Here is a 16,409-nt window from a genome sequence, read left to right as displayed (position 1 = left end):
TATTGGTTTGAAAGGGGAAACAAGTTTGTTAAAAGAACAAAGGGTAGTGTCCGTGTGTTTTTTGTATGGACAGCACGTGTTATTTATAATATTAATATTGTAAGAGACGACAATTGGTTATAAATTGCTTTATTCTGGATCCTGAACATAATCCCAAAGATAGAAATGTAAAAAAGGAATGTCCATCAGGGCAGATTTAATAAAATATTCATTTACTTTGGCAATTGCGCTGCAACTTCTAAGTAGTGTGAATAGGGATAACAAAAAGTGTCATCGTACAAACAAAAGGAGAATTTGAAGGATTAATTTGACAGTTTGGAATTAATTCTTGTCTGGGGTTTGATGAGTAGATTAACAGCACTCACTACAATGTATGCTGAATTTGTAGCTGAAAAGAGCAGCTAGTTAGCTTAGATAGCTTAGCTATCTCCAATTTACCTACCAGCACATGTTAAACTCATTACAGAAACAAGATTTAAGATACATATTGAGTACTAGAGGTGCTCTTAGGCACATGATTTTTAACCTTTAGCAGAAACAGGCTAGCCATTTCCAGTCTTTGTGTTAAGCTAAGCTAGCTGATTGCTGGCATCAGACACTGTGTGGAGAGATATCAATCTCATTTAGCTCGCTGCAAGAAAGCAAACTAGCAATATCTCTTTAAAATATTTCTTTGCAGAAACCAAACATCACACCAAAACTACATTTCAACAAGAGTGCTTAAGAAAAATAAAATATAATTGATATAAAGAATAATAAAATAGAGTCATGATAGGCAGGAGTGCATAGTTCAGTAGGCAGTCTTTACAGTTTCAATGAAACATCTTGTACAATGAATGAGCCAGCTTCAAGGTTTATGTTACTTCTACTGTATGTCCAGCATATCTTTGGTTTATCAAACGGGCTTGACAAACTGGTAGACCAGTCTGCGTGATACATCAGGCTTTCGGATGATGCCCTTCTTGTAGTACTGGCGTATGGAGCGACTCAGTTTGTCATAGTTCATAGCCGGGCGGTTCTTCCTGATGCCCCATAGCCTGGCCACAAGAGCTGAGTCTTCTATTTTGAAAATCCCTTTGGACAGAGGAAACAAAAATGTACTCTTTTTAGATTATGAAGTGAACACATTCTCATTTTGTGAAATATGATTTTAGAAACCACTCTGAGAAGATAGAAGATAGCACCCATACATTTAAACCAAGTGAGCTTAGCTTAGCAAATGATTGTTCCAAAGCTATGGAAGAAGTCAAGCTCATGAGCGTTGTTATTTGCTAACACCTCTAAATTGAATTGGTGTGTTTAAGTCATTCAAATAGCGAAGTGTAAAGCAAGTTACGGTCTATAAGGCGTTAGGCCTATAAACTGAACCACTTATTGGCTGTGACCAGAGACTTGTATTGAAGAGGAAGATTATATGCTTTGGACAGATCCTGTTTCCCTCTCTTCCAGTCTTTATGTTAAGCTAAACTTACTTAACATCTATATTTAGCGCATAGACATGAGAGAGGTAATCCTATTGATCTTCTCATCTAACTCTTGGCAGCAAAACAAAGCCTTTTTCCACAATGTTTTACTCTTTTTTCACGTAACTTTAATTCACATGTTTGCATTTTTTTTCAGTTTATATACATTTAATAAATAGTTTGTAATGTATCATCATGTAGCATCACCTTACCTTTGTCTTTGTTAACCCAGCGGATGCAGCGGCTGTAGTGATGGGGCTTTAGGAGCAGCTCTCGGAGGAACTGCCACAGGTGGATGGGCTGGCTGGAGTACTTACACATCACATCTGACCAGGAGTCATCATCAGCTGCTGGAGAAGAAGAGGTTCTCAGAAAACTTCACCTTGTTTTACCTCAGTATTTTAATCAGTGAAATCATTGTTTTAAGAGGTTATAATTTCTAGTTATAAAGGAGAGCGTACCAGATTTCCTGTCTTCTGGTGGGCTGCGCTCCTTCATTGCTGCAGCTAAACAAACAGACAATGAAGAGGTGTTCACATCACACACAATGACCCTTTACTTATTTACATAACATTAGAGTTGATGAAGGTTAATTTCTCCATGTTCATGTTATTCTGACCAGATCTCCAGATGTCCAGATTAGCATACAGCATGTCTCCAAACTGCAAAGAGCGTTGTCTGAAGTCTGTTTCTGTCATGGAGCACAGATCCCTCCCGCTCATCTCCTGAAAAAAGGTGCTGACCTGCGGCAGCCTGTACAGGTGCTCGGTCCAGAGGAGCCACTTCTGAACGTGCATACAGCTCCAGTCCAGCGGGTCTATGGAGGGAAACACAAAGAGACAAGGCTTTTTATTTTACGCAGCTCAAGGTTAGGGCCTTCATTTTGTTATAAAAACATCAGTTCAATAGGGCAGTAACATATATGTGTTTTTATAATAAATATATTTATATATATATATAAATATGTAAAGATCTAAACCAGACCAAAAAAATTAACCTAAAACTGCTATTTAAATATTCAAGTTAGCGTCAAGACCACAGGACTGGTTTTGTTTGTCTTTGTCCGTTTCAGTCAAAGCATATTCAGTTTGTAAGATTCTTCTTCAGCTTAAATGTTTTTACTTTCCATCTGAGGCACACAAACTTCACATTTTAAACATGAATATGCAATTAGTTGCACTATGGGATATCAAGGTTCCTGTCCTTCTTAAGTTTGATTCATATTAGGGACAAAAAGTCAGGATATCTTGGCCTTGGTTGCTTTATTCATCACCATTTAAAAAACATATATTGTTAGCAATAATGTAAACATGCAACACTCAAATCCCTGGCTAACTATTTCAAATGATATGAAATCAAATATTTATCATGTATATTTCCTACTTCCTGAGAAGAAGTGTGATGTTTTAAGAGCAAATAACCACACATGCACTGTATGTTTTACAGGCTCTAGATAAAGTCTCATTTCATGAGAAGGGAAGATGATCGTCAGTCAACAGTACTGTTTGCACAGGGTGGGCCTTTGATGCTCTGTCTGGAAGTCGGTGTGAGAGCAACAGGCGATGAATGCTTTTAAAGTTTATTTTATTAGCACTTTCTAACAGCTATTCGTATGTCTTGTTTTGAGACAGTAATTGACAGTATTGTATCCTGGCCTACCTGGTGCAATGTTGAGCAGTTTGCAAGCTGTGTCGACATCCTTCAGCACTTCTCCCTCCACCATGGTCTGCACCTGCTCCAGACAGTGCTCCTCCACCTGACCCTCCATCTCATAGGAGGGGAGCTGAGTCTGGCATGGCTTGGCTTGGCTCACCTCGAGCGTCCTGGATGGAGGAGCGGCAGGAGACTCTGTCATCTTCAACACCCAGGGGTTCTCCTCCATAACTAATCTGTCGTTGCAGGGGAGGTAGACCCCCATCCAGCTGAGCTCAGGAAGCCCTAACAAGCTGCGGGAGGGTTTGATGTCGTCCGTCTTGTCCAGCCAGGCCATCCGGGTGTCAGTGTGCAGATGGCTGATGTAGAGAGGTGAGTATGCAGTGCCGTCTGTGTGTTCACAGCCTGGACTCCCCATGCTCATGTTTGTTAAAAGACTGCGAGAAAATGAAAGACCTGTCATGACATCTTATCATCAGGGTCTTAAACAATGTACACATTAACTGACATTTCCATTATTGACACAGTCACATGGATGCTACCCTGCCCCAATGCTCAATATTTAAATAGTAGCAGTCCTTAAAATAAACTTGACATTTGTTCCGAGGTATTTACTTAGCTGGGACGTACTTTGAAGTAAGGAATCTGTCATTCCAGCTTTGCACAGTTGAGCCAGTCTGTTAAATTCATTGGAGCTCAATTCTTTGTTTGACTTTCAATGTGTTATGAAATAACTCAGAAAAGCAAGCTTTTTTTTTATCAAACATATTTCAGAACATATTCTGATGATTTAAAAAAAGAGGCCAAACAAGTTCAGCATGTGTTCAATTCTGACCTCACTTACCATTAATTTCACCATTAATCAACAATATCACAAAGCAATCTACCCCACCTTTAAGATAATAAACACAGATAAAGACATGAAGATCACACCTTTTTTTTTAAACAACTAATAAAAATTAAACGTGTTAGTCTTGACATTTCAAAAAGTCGAGATAGTATCTCAATGTAACACCCAATGCTTTTTTTCTGAAATATCAGGTCTTTAAATTGATCAAATAAAATAACAGCTTGATAGTATAGAGCTTTAAGGGTGGGACACATAATTAGTGGATAAAAGATAAGTCGCAGGAGCATATTCAGCAAGGTGTGAGTAAGAGAACAGCTCACTGGGTTGGGAGTGGTGCCGTATGTCAGTATTTGATTTGACAAAATAATACACCTGCTTTCATTTCAAGTGATATGCATCTATTTAATCCATATTGCTTTTTGTCTTTTCTCCTCCACTGCTCCCAGGAGAAAAGAATACAGTATATATAACATACCAAAAGACAAACATACATGGCAAGAGATGTGACAAAAGTATCTGCATTATTAGACTCATTCTGCTGAATATAGGTAAACATTGAGTGTGAAGTACTGAAAGGTATACTGATAGTGAGGTGACTGGTATTTGGTCCAAAACAATGGCACATGGAGCGAGGTGGTGTGATAAGGCACTTCTCAAAAGTTGCCTGTTGTTGGACTTGTTGGACAAAAAGGGGCTAGAAATACTGATAAAGTTACTAAAGTATGTTTGCAGAACAAGGGGAGGCACTGATGACAATAATGACGTCAATTACGGGTGTTTACTGCCAAGAGATAACCAACTGTTTTCCCAAATTTACCCAAAACGTTTTCCTGAGAGTTGTCTTGAGTGCATTTAATGTGGCAGGATTACCAACAGAGGAGATGAATAATTATAATCAAACCAAAATGTCTATTATTATTAGCAGTATAGATATTTAGCGGCGGTGAAAACGTCCACTTCTAAATGATCCTTTCTTAACGAGAAATATATTTCTGCGTTCAAAAGAAAGCAGCAGGCTCATTAAAATAAGTGTTTGTTGGATTATATTTGACACCTCGTTAGATAGCATGCAAACTGATATGAGGGGCATTGAGTCCATATAAAAAGCTTTGGTCATTCATGGTTGCATGCATTCCACTGTTCTTTGGACAAAGGGTGTTTGACTACACACCTTTGTGAGTTAATGTGTGGGTTTCAGGAAAAAGCATTTGTGTGTGTGTGTGTGCGTGCGTGCGTGCAGGTTTGTGTGTGTGTTATGTTACAGGTTGATGGGTTCGAGTGATAAAAAAAAGCAATGAGAACAAGTTGTGTCTCCTCTTATCTTTACACAAAATGTAGCTTTTGAAAAAACTTTTGAAACATGGATTAAATCACTTAGCTCGACCTATTTTTTTTTTATCTTACAGAATGTGATTATGGCAATTTATCCGATTCTAAATGTGCTTTTGTTTTGCAGGTGGTTGTTTGTCTGCATTTAAAACACATCAATTTAAAAACTGTTTGATACATTTTCTATAACTTCTAATGTGGGACTGAATCTACTTTAACCAGATACAACATCCATATATGAGTAACCAGAAATGAAGATCATTTAGTAATTGTTTACTAAATCAAACTCTGAAAGAATAACTTTGCTGGCTCTTTTTCCAAAGGTTTATCTACAGCAGACGTGTGACTTGAAAAGGATACGTTTTCTTACAATAACTTTAGCAATGGCTTTGTTTTATTCAAATGAAGTGTCCCAATGAGCCATGGCAGTGTAACAGTAAGCTAGCATGTACAACCAAATTGAATCAATATTTACACATTAACTATAAGATTACTATAACTGTTGTTGAAATGTCTGCACGGAAATTGTTGTAATTATTTGGAAATACTGTGTGTAGAACTGTATAGGGCAAGTATAACATGACCCAGGGAGCACCAAAGATTAAGCAGCTCATCAGTTTGTCGGGACTTGGCTTCGTAAACTGGCTGTGCTTATGTGACACTAAAGAGTTGATTTGTGTCTTACATTTTTATACCACAACACTTGAAGCCAAAGATATGTTGTTAATACCTGTGCCTAGATAGACCTTTTATAAACACACAGCTCCACAATGAAATACATACAGTATTTAGGAATTTTACAATTCACATAAAATGACCATAAAACTCAATGACAAGCGTTCATTCGTGACGTCATCACTGCTCCCTTTTCATAAAACTGCCAGGATCCCTTTAAAGTTCTGTGAGAAAGGACTTTCACATGTTGAACCCGCAAATAGAAGAAGCTTTATGTCCTAAGGAAGATTTGGGAAAGAGCATCTCACAGTTCCCCTACCCACAAGTATTCCTACTTTTACTTAGCTTTCACTTTGAATGTTCATGGTCAAAGAAGTGGTAGCAGTGCAGGTGGCAGATACTATGTGGTAGTAATACAATATTTTGAGTCTTGTTGTGAACTGTCTTACCTTGTCAGTGTTGTTTTCAGCAGTGTTAAATGCTGAAGACTCTTCTCAGCTCTGCCTGGCTTGTCCCGTCACCTCTTCCTTAGTTTAAGTGTGGACTAAAGACAGGGTCCTGGTCTATTTGGCCCTCTGGTGAGGATGTGCAGTTATGTCTCCTATGCAGCACTCACAGCTGGATCTGCTTCACTCTCTCTTCACTCCAACTATGGAGACACCTTCTTTCCCGTCCTGTTGTCTGACGTATTAGGGACACAGTGCCTTTGTGACATATCACTCTGAGAGAAAGGGTGTGTCCCAAGGAGGCAGGTAGTTTTAAGGGCCTACTAAATAATGACCTGGGGACATAAGGGTAGTATTTGCATGTTGATTCCCTCCAGTAGACGAACCTAGGGAAGTCTTATCAGCCTGGGGGAGCTATGGAGGCACCCAGAGAGTCTTTAAAAGCATTTAGAGAATGGCAGTTTAAAGGGTTAATATTCAAAAGTGTTTTGTGTTAATAATGTTGACAAGAGAAGCTTTGAAACTCACCACAGACAAAGTGAAATACAACTTAATGAAGTGTCGAGTAGCACGTTGGTCCAATGTTAGAGCATGAAGAAACTTTAAGTTACATTGCAGTCATTCTTAGGAAAAGAAAGTAAATCACCTTTTGGAGACTATAGGTAATAGATGAGTCAAACTAGCCTAAAGACACATTTCTCGCATAATGTCACTATGTTGCTTAAGGATCTTACTTTGGGATCAGTGTTTATTTTCATAGTCTGAACTCATTTGAAATCAGAAAGGCTGGCTGCATAAGGACACGTGAAATCTAGAGTATTCATAAAATATCAATAAATCATCCACGGGAAAATAATGTTAATAGCTGCTTTGAAAGATTGAAAAACTATTATCAGAAAAGTTGAATAACTGGTACACAGAGGGAGGGAGTGCAGGAAAGAGAAAGCGAGAGAGAGTAAATGTTTGCTTAGACTAAACAGTAGCATTTGTGCGGTCGTGTTGAAATATTCTAGAGGTGCTGCATGCGTTTCCAACTAAATACATCATCTTTAAAGAGCTTTTGGATCAGAATTCAACTTCCCACACTAAAATGTGTTGACAAAGTAGAATAAATAGGTTATTCACAGCGCCACTGACTGAAAACAAGACTTTTAGTCAGATCTTTATAATGAGTCAGCAGCTAATCAACATTAGAATGTTTTGTTTGTTCCTTACTGTAAATCAACATTGAAACTGTGCACATGTTAAGCACATGCTGCTCCTTCAGGCAGTTTGGGCCGTTAATAGACACAATGGACCCTTGTGATTTATGAGGCACCTCAGAAGAGCTATTGACCATTAAACCTCCAGGCTGACATGTTAATCTTATCCGACACATCTACTCTCCATGAGCTCTCTTTCAGGTTTAACGTTTTCTTAAAAATAAGCCCCCAATAAAATCATCTCTGTTATCATCTTTAAAGTTTTTGGAGCGCTCACTGACACCAGAGATAAATGCATCCGTCTTGATTCCATCCTTTTTGAATATACTTTTCTGTGGAGCTTCACTGTTTGGTGGGAAGCTAGTGTGTGTGGAACCGTGGCATGTTGAAAAATAATATGTAAGAGCAGGTTTTCTATGGTAAAAATGAATTCTGTTATGCAGTACTGTCTTGTTTGAGGCTTTTAAGGTAGGTTTAGTGTTTCTTTATCCCTGAAAAAGCCACCGTAAACACTTGAAATTAAAATAAAGCCCCTGTTTATTGCAGTAAAAGGTTTAAAGCAGTGTACAAGAATTGCTGCATGTCTGTGTACATGTAATAGTCACTCATTAATGAAAACGGATTAAAATCTGCTGACAAGAAAACATATCCCACAATACAAATCATGCCAAATATTGGTTTTAAAGTATGGAAATCTAACCATACTGCTGCATTGAGGTTTATACTCCTGGAAATTGGGAACAAAAACTCTCGCACCAACAACAAGACACAAAGCCAGAGACTTGAGGTTTCAGTGATAATTTAATCATACAAACATTCACCAAACATACAGGGGGAAAAAAGCTTTCATCTGTTCGCACTTCCTCACTCTCATAAAGGTGCTGTTGTATGAGTCTAATGCCAACTGATTCATCCTGCAATCTGGCCAATGGAAACCCCGGAGAGATGCTACACTCAGAACTAAATATTATACTGATGAATTGGCATCGAGAGCCAGGAGGAACATTTATTTCGTGAACATGTTTGCACAGGTTGTAGTACTGTCCTGATGTCAGAGCTCAGTGACCCTGGGGCTTACAGTTTGTGCCACAATGAAAAGAGCGTTTACCTGGAGAGGTGTTCTCACACTCTGGCTGTAGATGATGAGATAAAGTCAGAGTCAAACCCTTCAGGATGTAACTGTCTTTGTGGGACACAGACAGGCATGGATAGACTGTTAGTGCAAGTAGATATGCGGCAGCACAGCAAACACCTGGTTGTCACTGTCATGGTACTGGTGCGGTTTGATTTGCATCTGAAGCGATCAACAAGGATCTGGAGTACATTGTGGACTCTAATGTGACCGTCATTTTAACAACAGAAAGGGATATTCAGAACAATAATTACACTAATAAACCGGCCACTTCAATTCAAATATACAATGTTGAGTCTTTGGGTAAATGAATATGTTTCCAAATAATGATCTTCTACTACATTCATCAAATACATTCAAGTTAATATGATAAACTCTAGGACAGCTTTTCAAATTCAGAATGGGGTGACAAAGAACATTTATGTTTATCCTATGAAGTGAAGTCATGTTTTTGCCACTCTTCATATGGCTTGGATTCAATGTCGTATTTCATAGATGCTTTTTTTCTCCTAACCTGTGTTATTTGAACACAATACTGCATTATATTCTGCAAATATATATATATATAAAGTACCTGACTATAGAAGGCATAATAAAAATGGTTGAATCCAGATCATAACTGTCTCTGTACAGTGAGGCAGAATAAACGTAGATATAATGTAAATATCTGTTTTCTCTTATCTTCTGTTTGTTAGAATAAGGTCTCACTCCCCCCAGTGGAGGAAAGAGCGTCCCTTTTAAAAATTGTAGGTAAAAATTATTGCCCATAAAGCACCAGCCATGAAGGAGCTTCGGATATATTTCCAAAGCATGTGGCCGTTCCTCTTACTCTCTAATAATAAGTGGATATCAAAAGATAAAAACTAAATAATGATATCCAATGGTTTTTTTTCCAGAGATGTCCATATTTTTTAGATTCAGTTACAGGGAACAGGTCCAGAAAAAACAAATGAATATACCAAGAGTCAGAGCAGAAACTGGAGAATCAGTTGGCAAAATAAATGGCTTTTCCTCCATAGTCTCTCTTTCAGGTTGCACAATGTACACACATATACACACACACACACACACACACACACACACACACACACACACACACACACACACACACACACGCCATCATTGTTTCATCTGCACTCTTGACAACTAAAAATCTGAAAAAAGAAAAAGAAAGAAGTTATCACTCAAAAGACTCATAGCACTCATTTTTAACTTAGCATTCACACGTGCATACAGTGGGTGGTGGGATGTTGTTGAGCTGCACGTCGGAGCGTTGGCCTCTGGTTTCTCAAAGTGTAGCTGGTCTTTGCATAAAGTTTTTTTTTGAATCTCCACACTCTTTACCAGCTACTGATAAAGCATCTTCTTTTTCGTATTGGTGTGACACCAGACTCCAGAGGTTCAGTGCTGCTTCACTGTGACAAGTCCCAAGATTTAAGAGTGCCCAAAAGGAAAAGGCTCCTGTATACCCTGTAAAGAAGGGAAATGATTAAAAAAACAGAGAGTAGGGCTGCAGGATGATAGAAAACTGGCTAAATTAGACATCCAAGCAGTAGTTCAGAATGCTAAATCACTGCTCAAATTTAAACAAAAGCTGCTTCAGTAGTTTTTATTTTACTCAGTCTGCCTCTACACAATTTCTAAGGCATTTCCAGACCTGCTGTTCTCCACCTGGCCATTAGAGGTCCTCCGACTTTCCAATCATCTCTAAGTGTTGACACCTGACTCTAATTATCTCGTCAGTAAGTCAGTATATAAAACCAGCTCACCAGCACGGTGCCTTGGCCAGTTTGTCATGTTTTGCCAATTTGTAGTCTCAGAATTCTTGCTTTCTTACAGTACAAAGGCTTCTCTGCTGCTATTCTTAATTTTATCCTCTGAGAAACTTAGAGGAGCTGCTTCTGGATACTTTTGATCTCTGGGACTGTTATTTTTTTTGTAGCTATTCAGGAGGTTTTTGGATGCAGTGAATGGAAACATGCTACTTATCTGAAGCTAACGGAATATAACCACAATCATGATTCACATGTATTGAGAATCCCCCTGTCTTACCTGGTTATAAGATACTACTGATAGATTGCTTTGTAGACTGTTTGCTACTATATCCACAGAGTTGTGTGAAAGTCCATTCTGATCTTGCTGCAGCTGGTTGGGGTTTCCCTGCCAATGTTGCTCTGGGCCTCTGTGTCCGCTGGCATCGTGGAGGCTGTTGTTGTTGCTGTTGGGGCACTTGCTCTTCTCTGGCGAGGCGAAGGGGTTGTAGTCTCCCTCCATGCTGCGGTGAGGCTGGGTGTTGAACTCGGCTTGAAAAGAAGAAAGCTGCTGTGTGACGCCGAGGAGGCCTCCAACTTCCACACTCAGGATCACCCAAATTACATCTGCCAAAGGAACGAAAACAAACGGTATAATACACATAGCCAGTAAGTGTCCCACTCCCCAACATGTACCCAAGTGTGCAACTAACTACCAAAGAATTATGATGGAAATGGTCTGGAAATGCCAATTATCCTGTAAAATGTCAAGTGAACCTCGACCACACACCCACAATATCCTCCAGGTCTGTAATTCTTCTCTTTAAACGCCATTAGAAGACTGATGGGGTTAAAGTGACAAATGATCTCTATATGGAGTTAATGAAACATTAAGGCCAAGTATAATGTTTAATTGAGTATCCCTCTATAAATAGGCTTGAGGGACTTCCTGTTGGGATCCATCATACACGTTTAAATTTGCAGGAGGACGTAAATCAAGTAAATGAATGACTCTTAATTTTCTTTTTGTGCTGATAGGAAGGCCATTCAATCATTTGCTATAGTTTTCACTAAAGGAAAAGCATACAAAATGATGTAGCACTAGATTTTTAATAACGACCGCTGTGCCCCGCTGCTAACTACAGTGAATGGCTGTAGAGTTGCATTTCGGCAGCTTAGTTTAAAGCCAAAGACTTTTGTTTAACTGTTGTGTTCTTGTAGTCTAAACAAATGTCTGTAAAAAGCTTAATGTGATTAAAATAGCTTAATTTGTCTGCCTACCAGTCCAGAAACCAAAAATAGTCCGTTTATCTTTTATTAATCAACTTTTAGTCAATAATAGTCAAAGAGTGACACAATTCTGTTAAGCATAGGTTGAATTCTTGATATTGCTCGCTTGCCCAAACATCACCCTAGAAATAGTCAGAATTAAAAGGATGTAAAAAAGCAATAGCAACAAACCCCACATGGAGAATCATGTGAATGTTTTGCTAGAAAAGGAACTGAATTGATGAAGACATTTTTCTGTTGATAGACTAATTAATCAATTCCATATTGTAACAATTCTAATTTGTTTTTAGTGTAAAGCTCTCTGTCCTCACCTCCAAAGTACAGTCCGGTGGCTGTGCACATCCGCCACTGGCCCTGGTACATGCCAGGAGCCGCAGGGCTCTGCATCTGCACACTGACATCCGCCATCTCCTGAGGGTCTAAAGACCGCGCCATCACCATGTTTACATGACCGAACTGATCTCCTCCGACATATTTCAGACAAACACCGGGAGGCCATGACTCTGGACCTGGAAGACAGACAGAAAAATATGCTGAATTGGCATGAAATGTGAGTCCTATTTTGTTTTGCTTTTTTTACAAAGGCTTGTCCCCTCTGATCTATTATCCCAGCAGACTTACCTGTGTTCTGTACTCTCCAGGTCTTCGTGAAAGGTGTGTCCGGTGGAACTGATTCTCCCTCGCCAATCGTCACGTCACTCACAAAGGACATGCACGGCGCGCTGATGTTGGGACTCTCAAAGTCATAGTAGGCTCCGATGGCTGCTTGTAAATTCCTGTGACATTAAGAGACAGAAATCCAGAAGATCAGTATTCTCAATTTACGAGTACAACATGTGATTTGTAGAAGACACTCTATGATTCATCTGCAGTATGCACAGCTATGACACATTTGTTAGCTAGTTTATTTACAACATTTTCAGCAAGATAAAACAAGTTATTTTGTAAAGATTAAATTCCAACATATCAAGCTCACTTCAACTTTTGGGCTATCACTGTCAAACAGTGTAAATCTGTCACCATTTCCTTAAGCCTAGGGTGAATTCTTGATATTGCTTGCTTAGTCCAAACAAAACCCTAAAAAACAAATATATCCAACAGCTACAATTATATAAATCCAAGTCCTCCAAACATATACAGCAATTTCACATGAAGACTTTTGGCAGCTAAAAGATCAACTATTAAAATGTTACAATTAATAACATGTATGTATACAATTATTTACATACATGTTCTATTCTATGAATGTAATTGTCAACCGTATTTCTGACATGTAACAAACAATATCAATAAATTGTTTTAGCCCTATACCCAGAAGTTTTAGCTATATTGGTACAGTTACTGCGAAGGAAAAAAAATGGAATCTGTATTTGTTTAATCCTACTTCAAAAATGATAATTTTCGAACAAAAAAAATCACTAGCTATTTCACTTCAAATGTGGAAACCATAAGGACGCACATTGTGGTACTATAATGCTTTTATATTCAAAAGTAATTTGGAATTTTTGTGATTTGGTTGACGCAATATATTGTGGCAAACAGATGTCTGCAGACCCAGAGAGACAGCGAGTGGGGGCTTCCCGTGACATGCTGGTCATCCATAAAGCAGCAGTTTTTATTTTTAGAAAGCCCGTTGCAGAGGAGCTATTATCACGTGTTACTACTACAGCCTGCTCTGCCCTGAGACCGTTATCTTCCATGGAGCTGCATTGGCTTAATACTGCATCTGCGCAGAGACATTTAACCAAGACTTCAATATGACCTTTGCGTCCCTTGCGCATTGCTTTTCACTCGTTTAATTTAACCAATAAGTCACTGGAAGATACAGTTTGAGTATTCGTAGTGTTATATTAACACATTATAATACATTGTGTCCAGGTTTGCACAACAACCACTGTGAGCTTTGAACGTTAGGTGGGAAGGTTACGTAATATAACAGCAGCGATCGCCACTGTGATTATCGTCAAGGAGATGCAGACGTAACGTTTGATCATCATAGCTGCTGATAACGTACAGGAGTCTAACACAACATGCAATATAAACACTGTGGAAAGCAGGTATACACTTTTAATGATCAGTTCAGTGACGAGTTCACTGGTGGTGCCTAGCTTTGCATAACAGCAGAGGTGGAAGAAGTACTCAGATCTTGTACTTAAGTAAAAGTAAAATACCAGATTGTTGGAATACTCATATTACAAGTAAAATTCCTGCATTCAAAATCTTCCTCAAGTAGTTTCAGAATCACAATACACGTGTAAGACCGAAAGTAAAACTAGTCATAACGCATATTGGCCAATTACGGAAAGATATACTTATTCGTGACTATAATTGTTGATCTGTTTATCACATCACAGTATTTGATTTACTGCTGAGTGGTTTGTGAATTTAGTCCAGTTGTAACTAAAGTCTTATTTGAGTGTTTATGTTTTACATCAACATTCCAAATCTGCAAAGTAAACTAATGTCAAATAAATGGAGAAAAAAAAGAAAAATGGATATACTCATGTGAAGTAAAAGTACCTCAAAATTGAAAGTGCAATCCTTGAGTATATGTACTTCTCACCACTGCATAATAGTGATGGCTAACCTACAACTGCTACTAGCAACCACCAAAAACATTCACAATAAAACCCCTCATTTCCATTCAAATACCCCACCCACTTTAAAGTGAACTCGTTTGTTAACTAAATGTTATATTTGTCGTATAGCTATGTTACACAATACCTGCTAAACTACATTTGACCGTCCCTAACAAGCAATCAAAAGTGGTAAAAATGGTGACTCAGCTAACGCTAGTTACGTTACTACAGTGTCGTATCCACGTTACAAACCCAACGTAAAGCTACCCCCTCTGTCACAATGAACGATAACACTACATTATGATTTACTTTATTGTTTTTACCGATGAAATATAAGTTGTACGGTTGAATCCCCTTGCTAGTGGATAGTATTATTTAACATGAAGCGCATAGCAGGCCACACGAGTCCCCGGGCTCACCAGTTGGTCATGTCCAGAAAGAAGGCGCATCCGGCGGGGTTGAGCTGGAAGCCGAGCAGCCTCTGAAACTCCGTGATTAAGATGTCTTTGTCTGTTGTTCCCATGCAGCTGAATTTCTGCATGAGCTCCTGGTCCAGATCCAGGTCCAGTTCCATGCCCTCCATCTTCCGATTCGCCCGGACAGAAACAGGGGCTTCGCTTCCTAATTTAGTCCGAGGCCTCGACTTGTCATAACAAACTCAACAACAAGGGCCGAGTGCGCATGTCACATGATTCTGTTTTGCACCTCAGCCTATCAGCCACCAGAGATGAGTAATAATAATGATATAGCCTAAGTCCCGCCCTTCTACTTCCGACTCATGGGACCTTATTTCAGAAAAAATATGTATGGTAGGCAATGGCAAGAGAGAAAATGTGTTTTGATCCCGTTTGAATTGTGCCATGAATTACACATATGATGTTTGTCAATATAAAATATAAATTTGCAGGTCGAGAAAAAAAAAATGTCGTAAACTGTGAAGTAACACATTTTTGTGTGAAACCGCTCAATGAACTACATCTGGTCTTGCGCAATACACGTCACCAACACCAAGATGTCCTTCCATCAGGCTGGTATGCCGAAGACTTGGTATAAAGCACACAAACATCTTAAAGTTATCTTCACATCTCTATATACATATATTTATATTTAGTGGAGGGAAAATGATGACATCAATTATGACATCACAATTTAGGCTCCCAAGAGAGCCTACGTTTTCCGCACACTTTTTTTTATGATTATGGAAGTCAAGGTATCTCTCGGGTGTGATTGGTTGCCGCGTCGCGCCTGGTTGCGCCTGGAAAAGGGGAGCTATTAAACATGCCATTTGAACGTGGTATAAACCATATTCACTTCTGGCTTGTCTGGTCCGACTTCTTTTGCAATTAGTTTTTCCGCTAATGTTCTTCTTTCGAAGGACACACGTGTAGAGATTTAACTGAATTTAAATCGACATCGCCATGCTGCTCCTCTCTGAGGTAAATGTCCACTGCTCTAAACTACTACGGGTGATATTTTCAGAGCCCTCAAGCCATAAAATTTGACGACGCTGACTGGCGAAATATGTACTTTTTTTGCGTAGCAACCGGGGAACCATTGGCTTAAATTCCATCACCGTAGTAGTGATGAGCGAACTGGAGCCCAGGGAAGACAGCCTATTGGCTACCAAAATGATAAACGAACGCACATGCACATATCATTCTGGAGAGTTCTAAACACATTCTAAAGTCAAATTTAGACATTTTAAAACATTATTAGCATGTAATTAACACAGATTATATTTCTAAATGAGAAATATTATAAATAAATAAAAGCAGGTCGGCACCAGCCGCGGCTGCCATCCAAGCAGATGAGACTACAGATGTCTCCACATATACACAGCTGGTGCTTGTGCTGAGAATGTAGCTAGAGGGGAAATATGTATGTTGTGTGTTGTTATCTAGTGGACACAAGAGGGATCTCTGTCTGAGTTAATCATTTAACAACAAATTGATATGGTCTTACTTACCTTAATCATTATCAGAAAAAATTGCCCCCCCTAAGATTTTTTTCAGGAGCCGCCACTGTTTGTATTATTACAG

At 39.0% G+C, this 16,409-nt stretch overlaps 2 protein-coding genes and 1 long non-coding RNA gene across 4 annotated transcripts; 1 reads left to right on the top strand and 2 right to left on the bottom strand.

Annotated features, from left to right (window-relative positions):
* Positions 1-113: 113 nt before the first annotated feature.
* On the bottom strand, positions 114-6,657 carry LOC134868895 (SAM pointed domain-containing Ets transcription factor-like). Of its 2 annotated transcripts, none has more exons than XM_063890282.1 (6): positions 6,420-6,657; positions 3,123-3,553; positions 2,083-2,280; positions 1,925-1,969; positions 1,676-1,813; positions 114-1,074 (listed from the first exon to the last, which is right to left on the bottom strand). In XM_063890282.1, the coding sequence occupies exons 2-6, from the start codon at positions 3,538-3,540 to the stop codon at positions 896-898; spliced, it is 978 nt and encodes a 325-aa protein (XP_063746352.1). In that variant the 5' UTR covers positions 3,541-3,553; positions 6,420-6,657; the 3' UTR covers positions 114-895. The 2 variants fall into 2 exon arrangements, with proteins under 2 accessions (XP_063746352.1, XP_063746360.1); XM_063890290.1 differs by having other exon boundaries at positions 1,676-1,810.
* Positions 6,658-8,400: 1,743 nt separating this feature from the next.
* Positions 8,401-15,054, bottom strand: LOC134865799 (protein ILRUN-like). Its single transcript, XM_063885533.1, has 5 exons — positions 14,790-15,054; positions 12,413-12,567; positions 12,103-12,300; positions 10,803-11,128; positions 8,401-10,220 (listed from the first exon to the last, which is right to left on the bottom strand). The coding sequence occupies exons 1-5, from the start codon at positions 14,951-14,953 to the stop codon at positions 10,185-10,187; spliced, it is 879 nt and encodes a 292-aa protein (XP_063741603.1). The 5' UTR covers positions 14,954-15,054; the 3' UTR covers positions 8,401-10,184.
* On the top strand, positions 10,514-13,114 carry LOC134865808 (uncharacterized). The gene is made up of 3 exons (XR_010166001.1): positions 10,514-11,170; positions 12,272-12,341; positions 12,433-13,114. It is a non-coding gene; the product is annotated as an uncharacterized LOC134865808 (long non-coding RNA).
* Positions 15,055-16,409: the final 1,355 nt, after the last annotated feature.

This window comes from Eleginops maclovinus, chromosome 1 (genome assembly GCF_036324505.1).
Source record: "Eleginops maclovinus isolate JMC-PN-2008 ecotype Puerto Natales chromosome 1, JC_Emac_rtc_rv5, whole genome shotgun sequence".
Taxonomy (NCBI): Eukaryota; Metazoa; Chordata; class Actinopteri; order Perciformes; family Eleginopidae; genus Eleginops; species Eleginops maclovinus.
The sequence above is the reverse complement of the archived record's forward strand: the minus strand, read 5'-3'. Positions and strand labels throughout refer to the sequence as shown.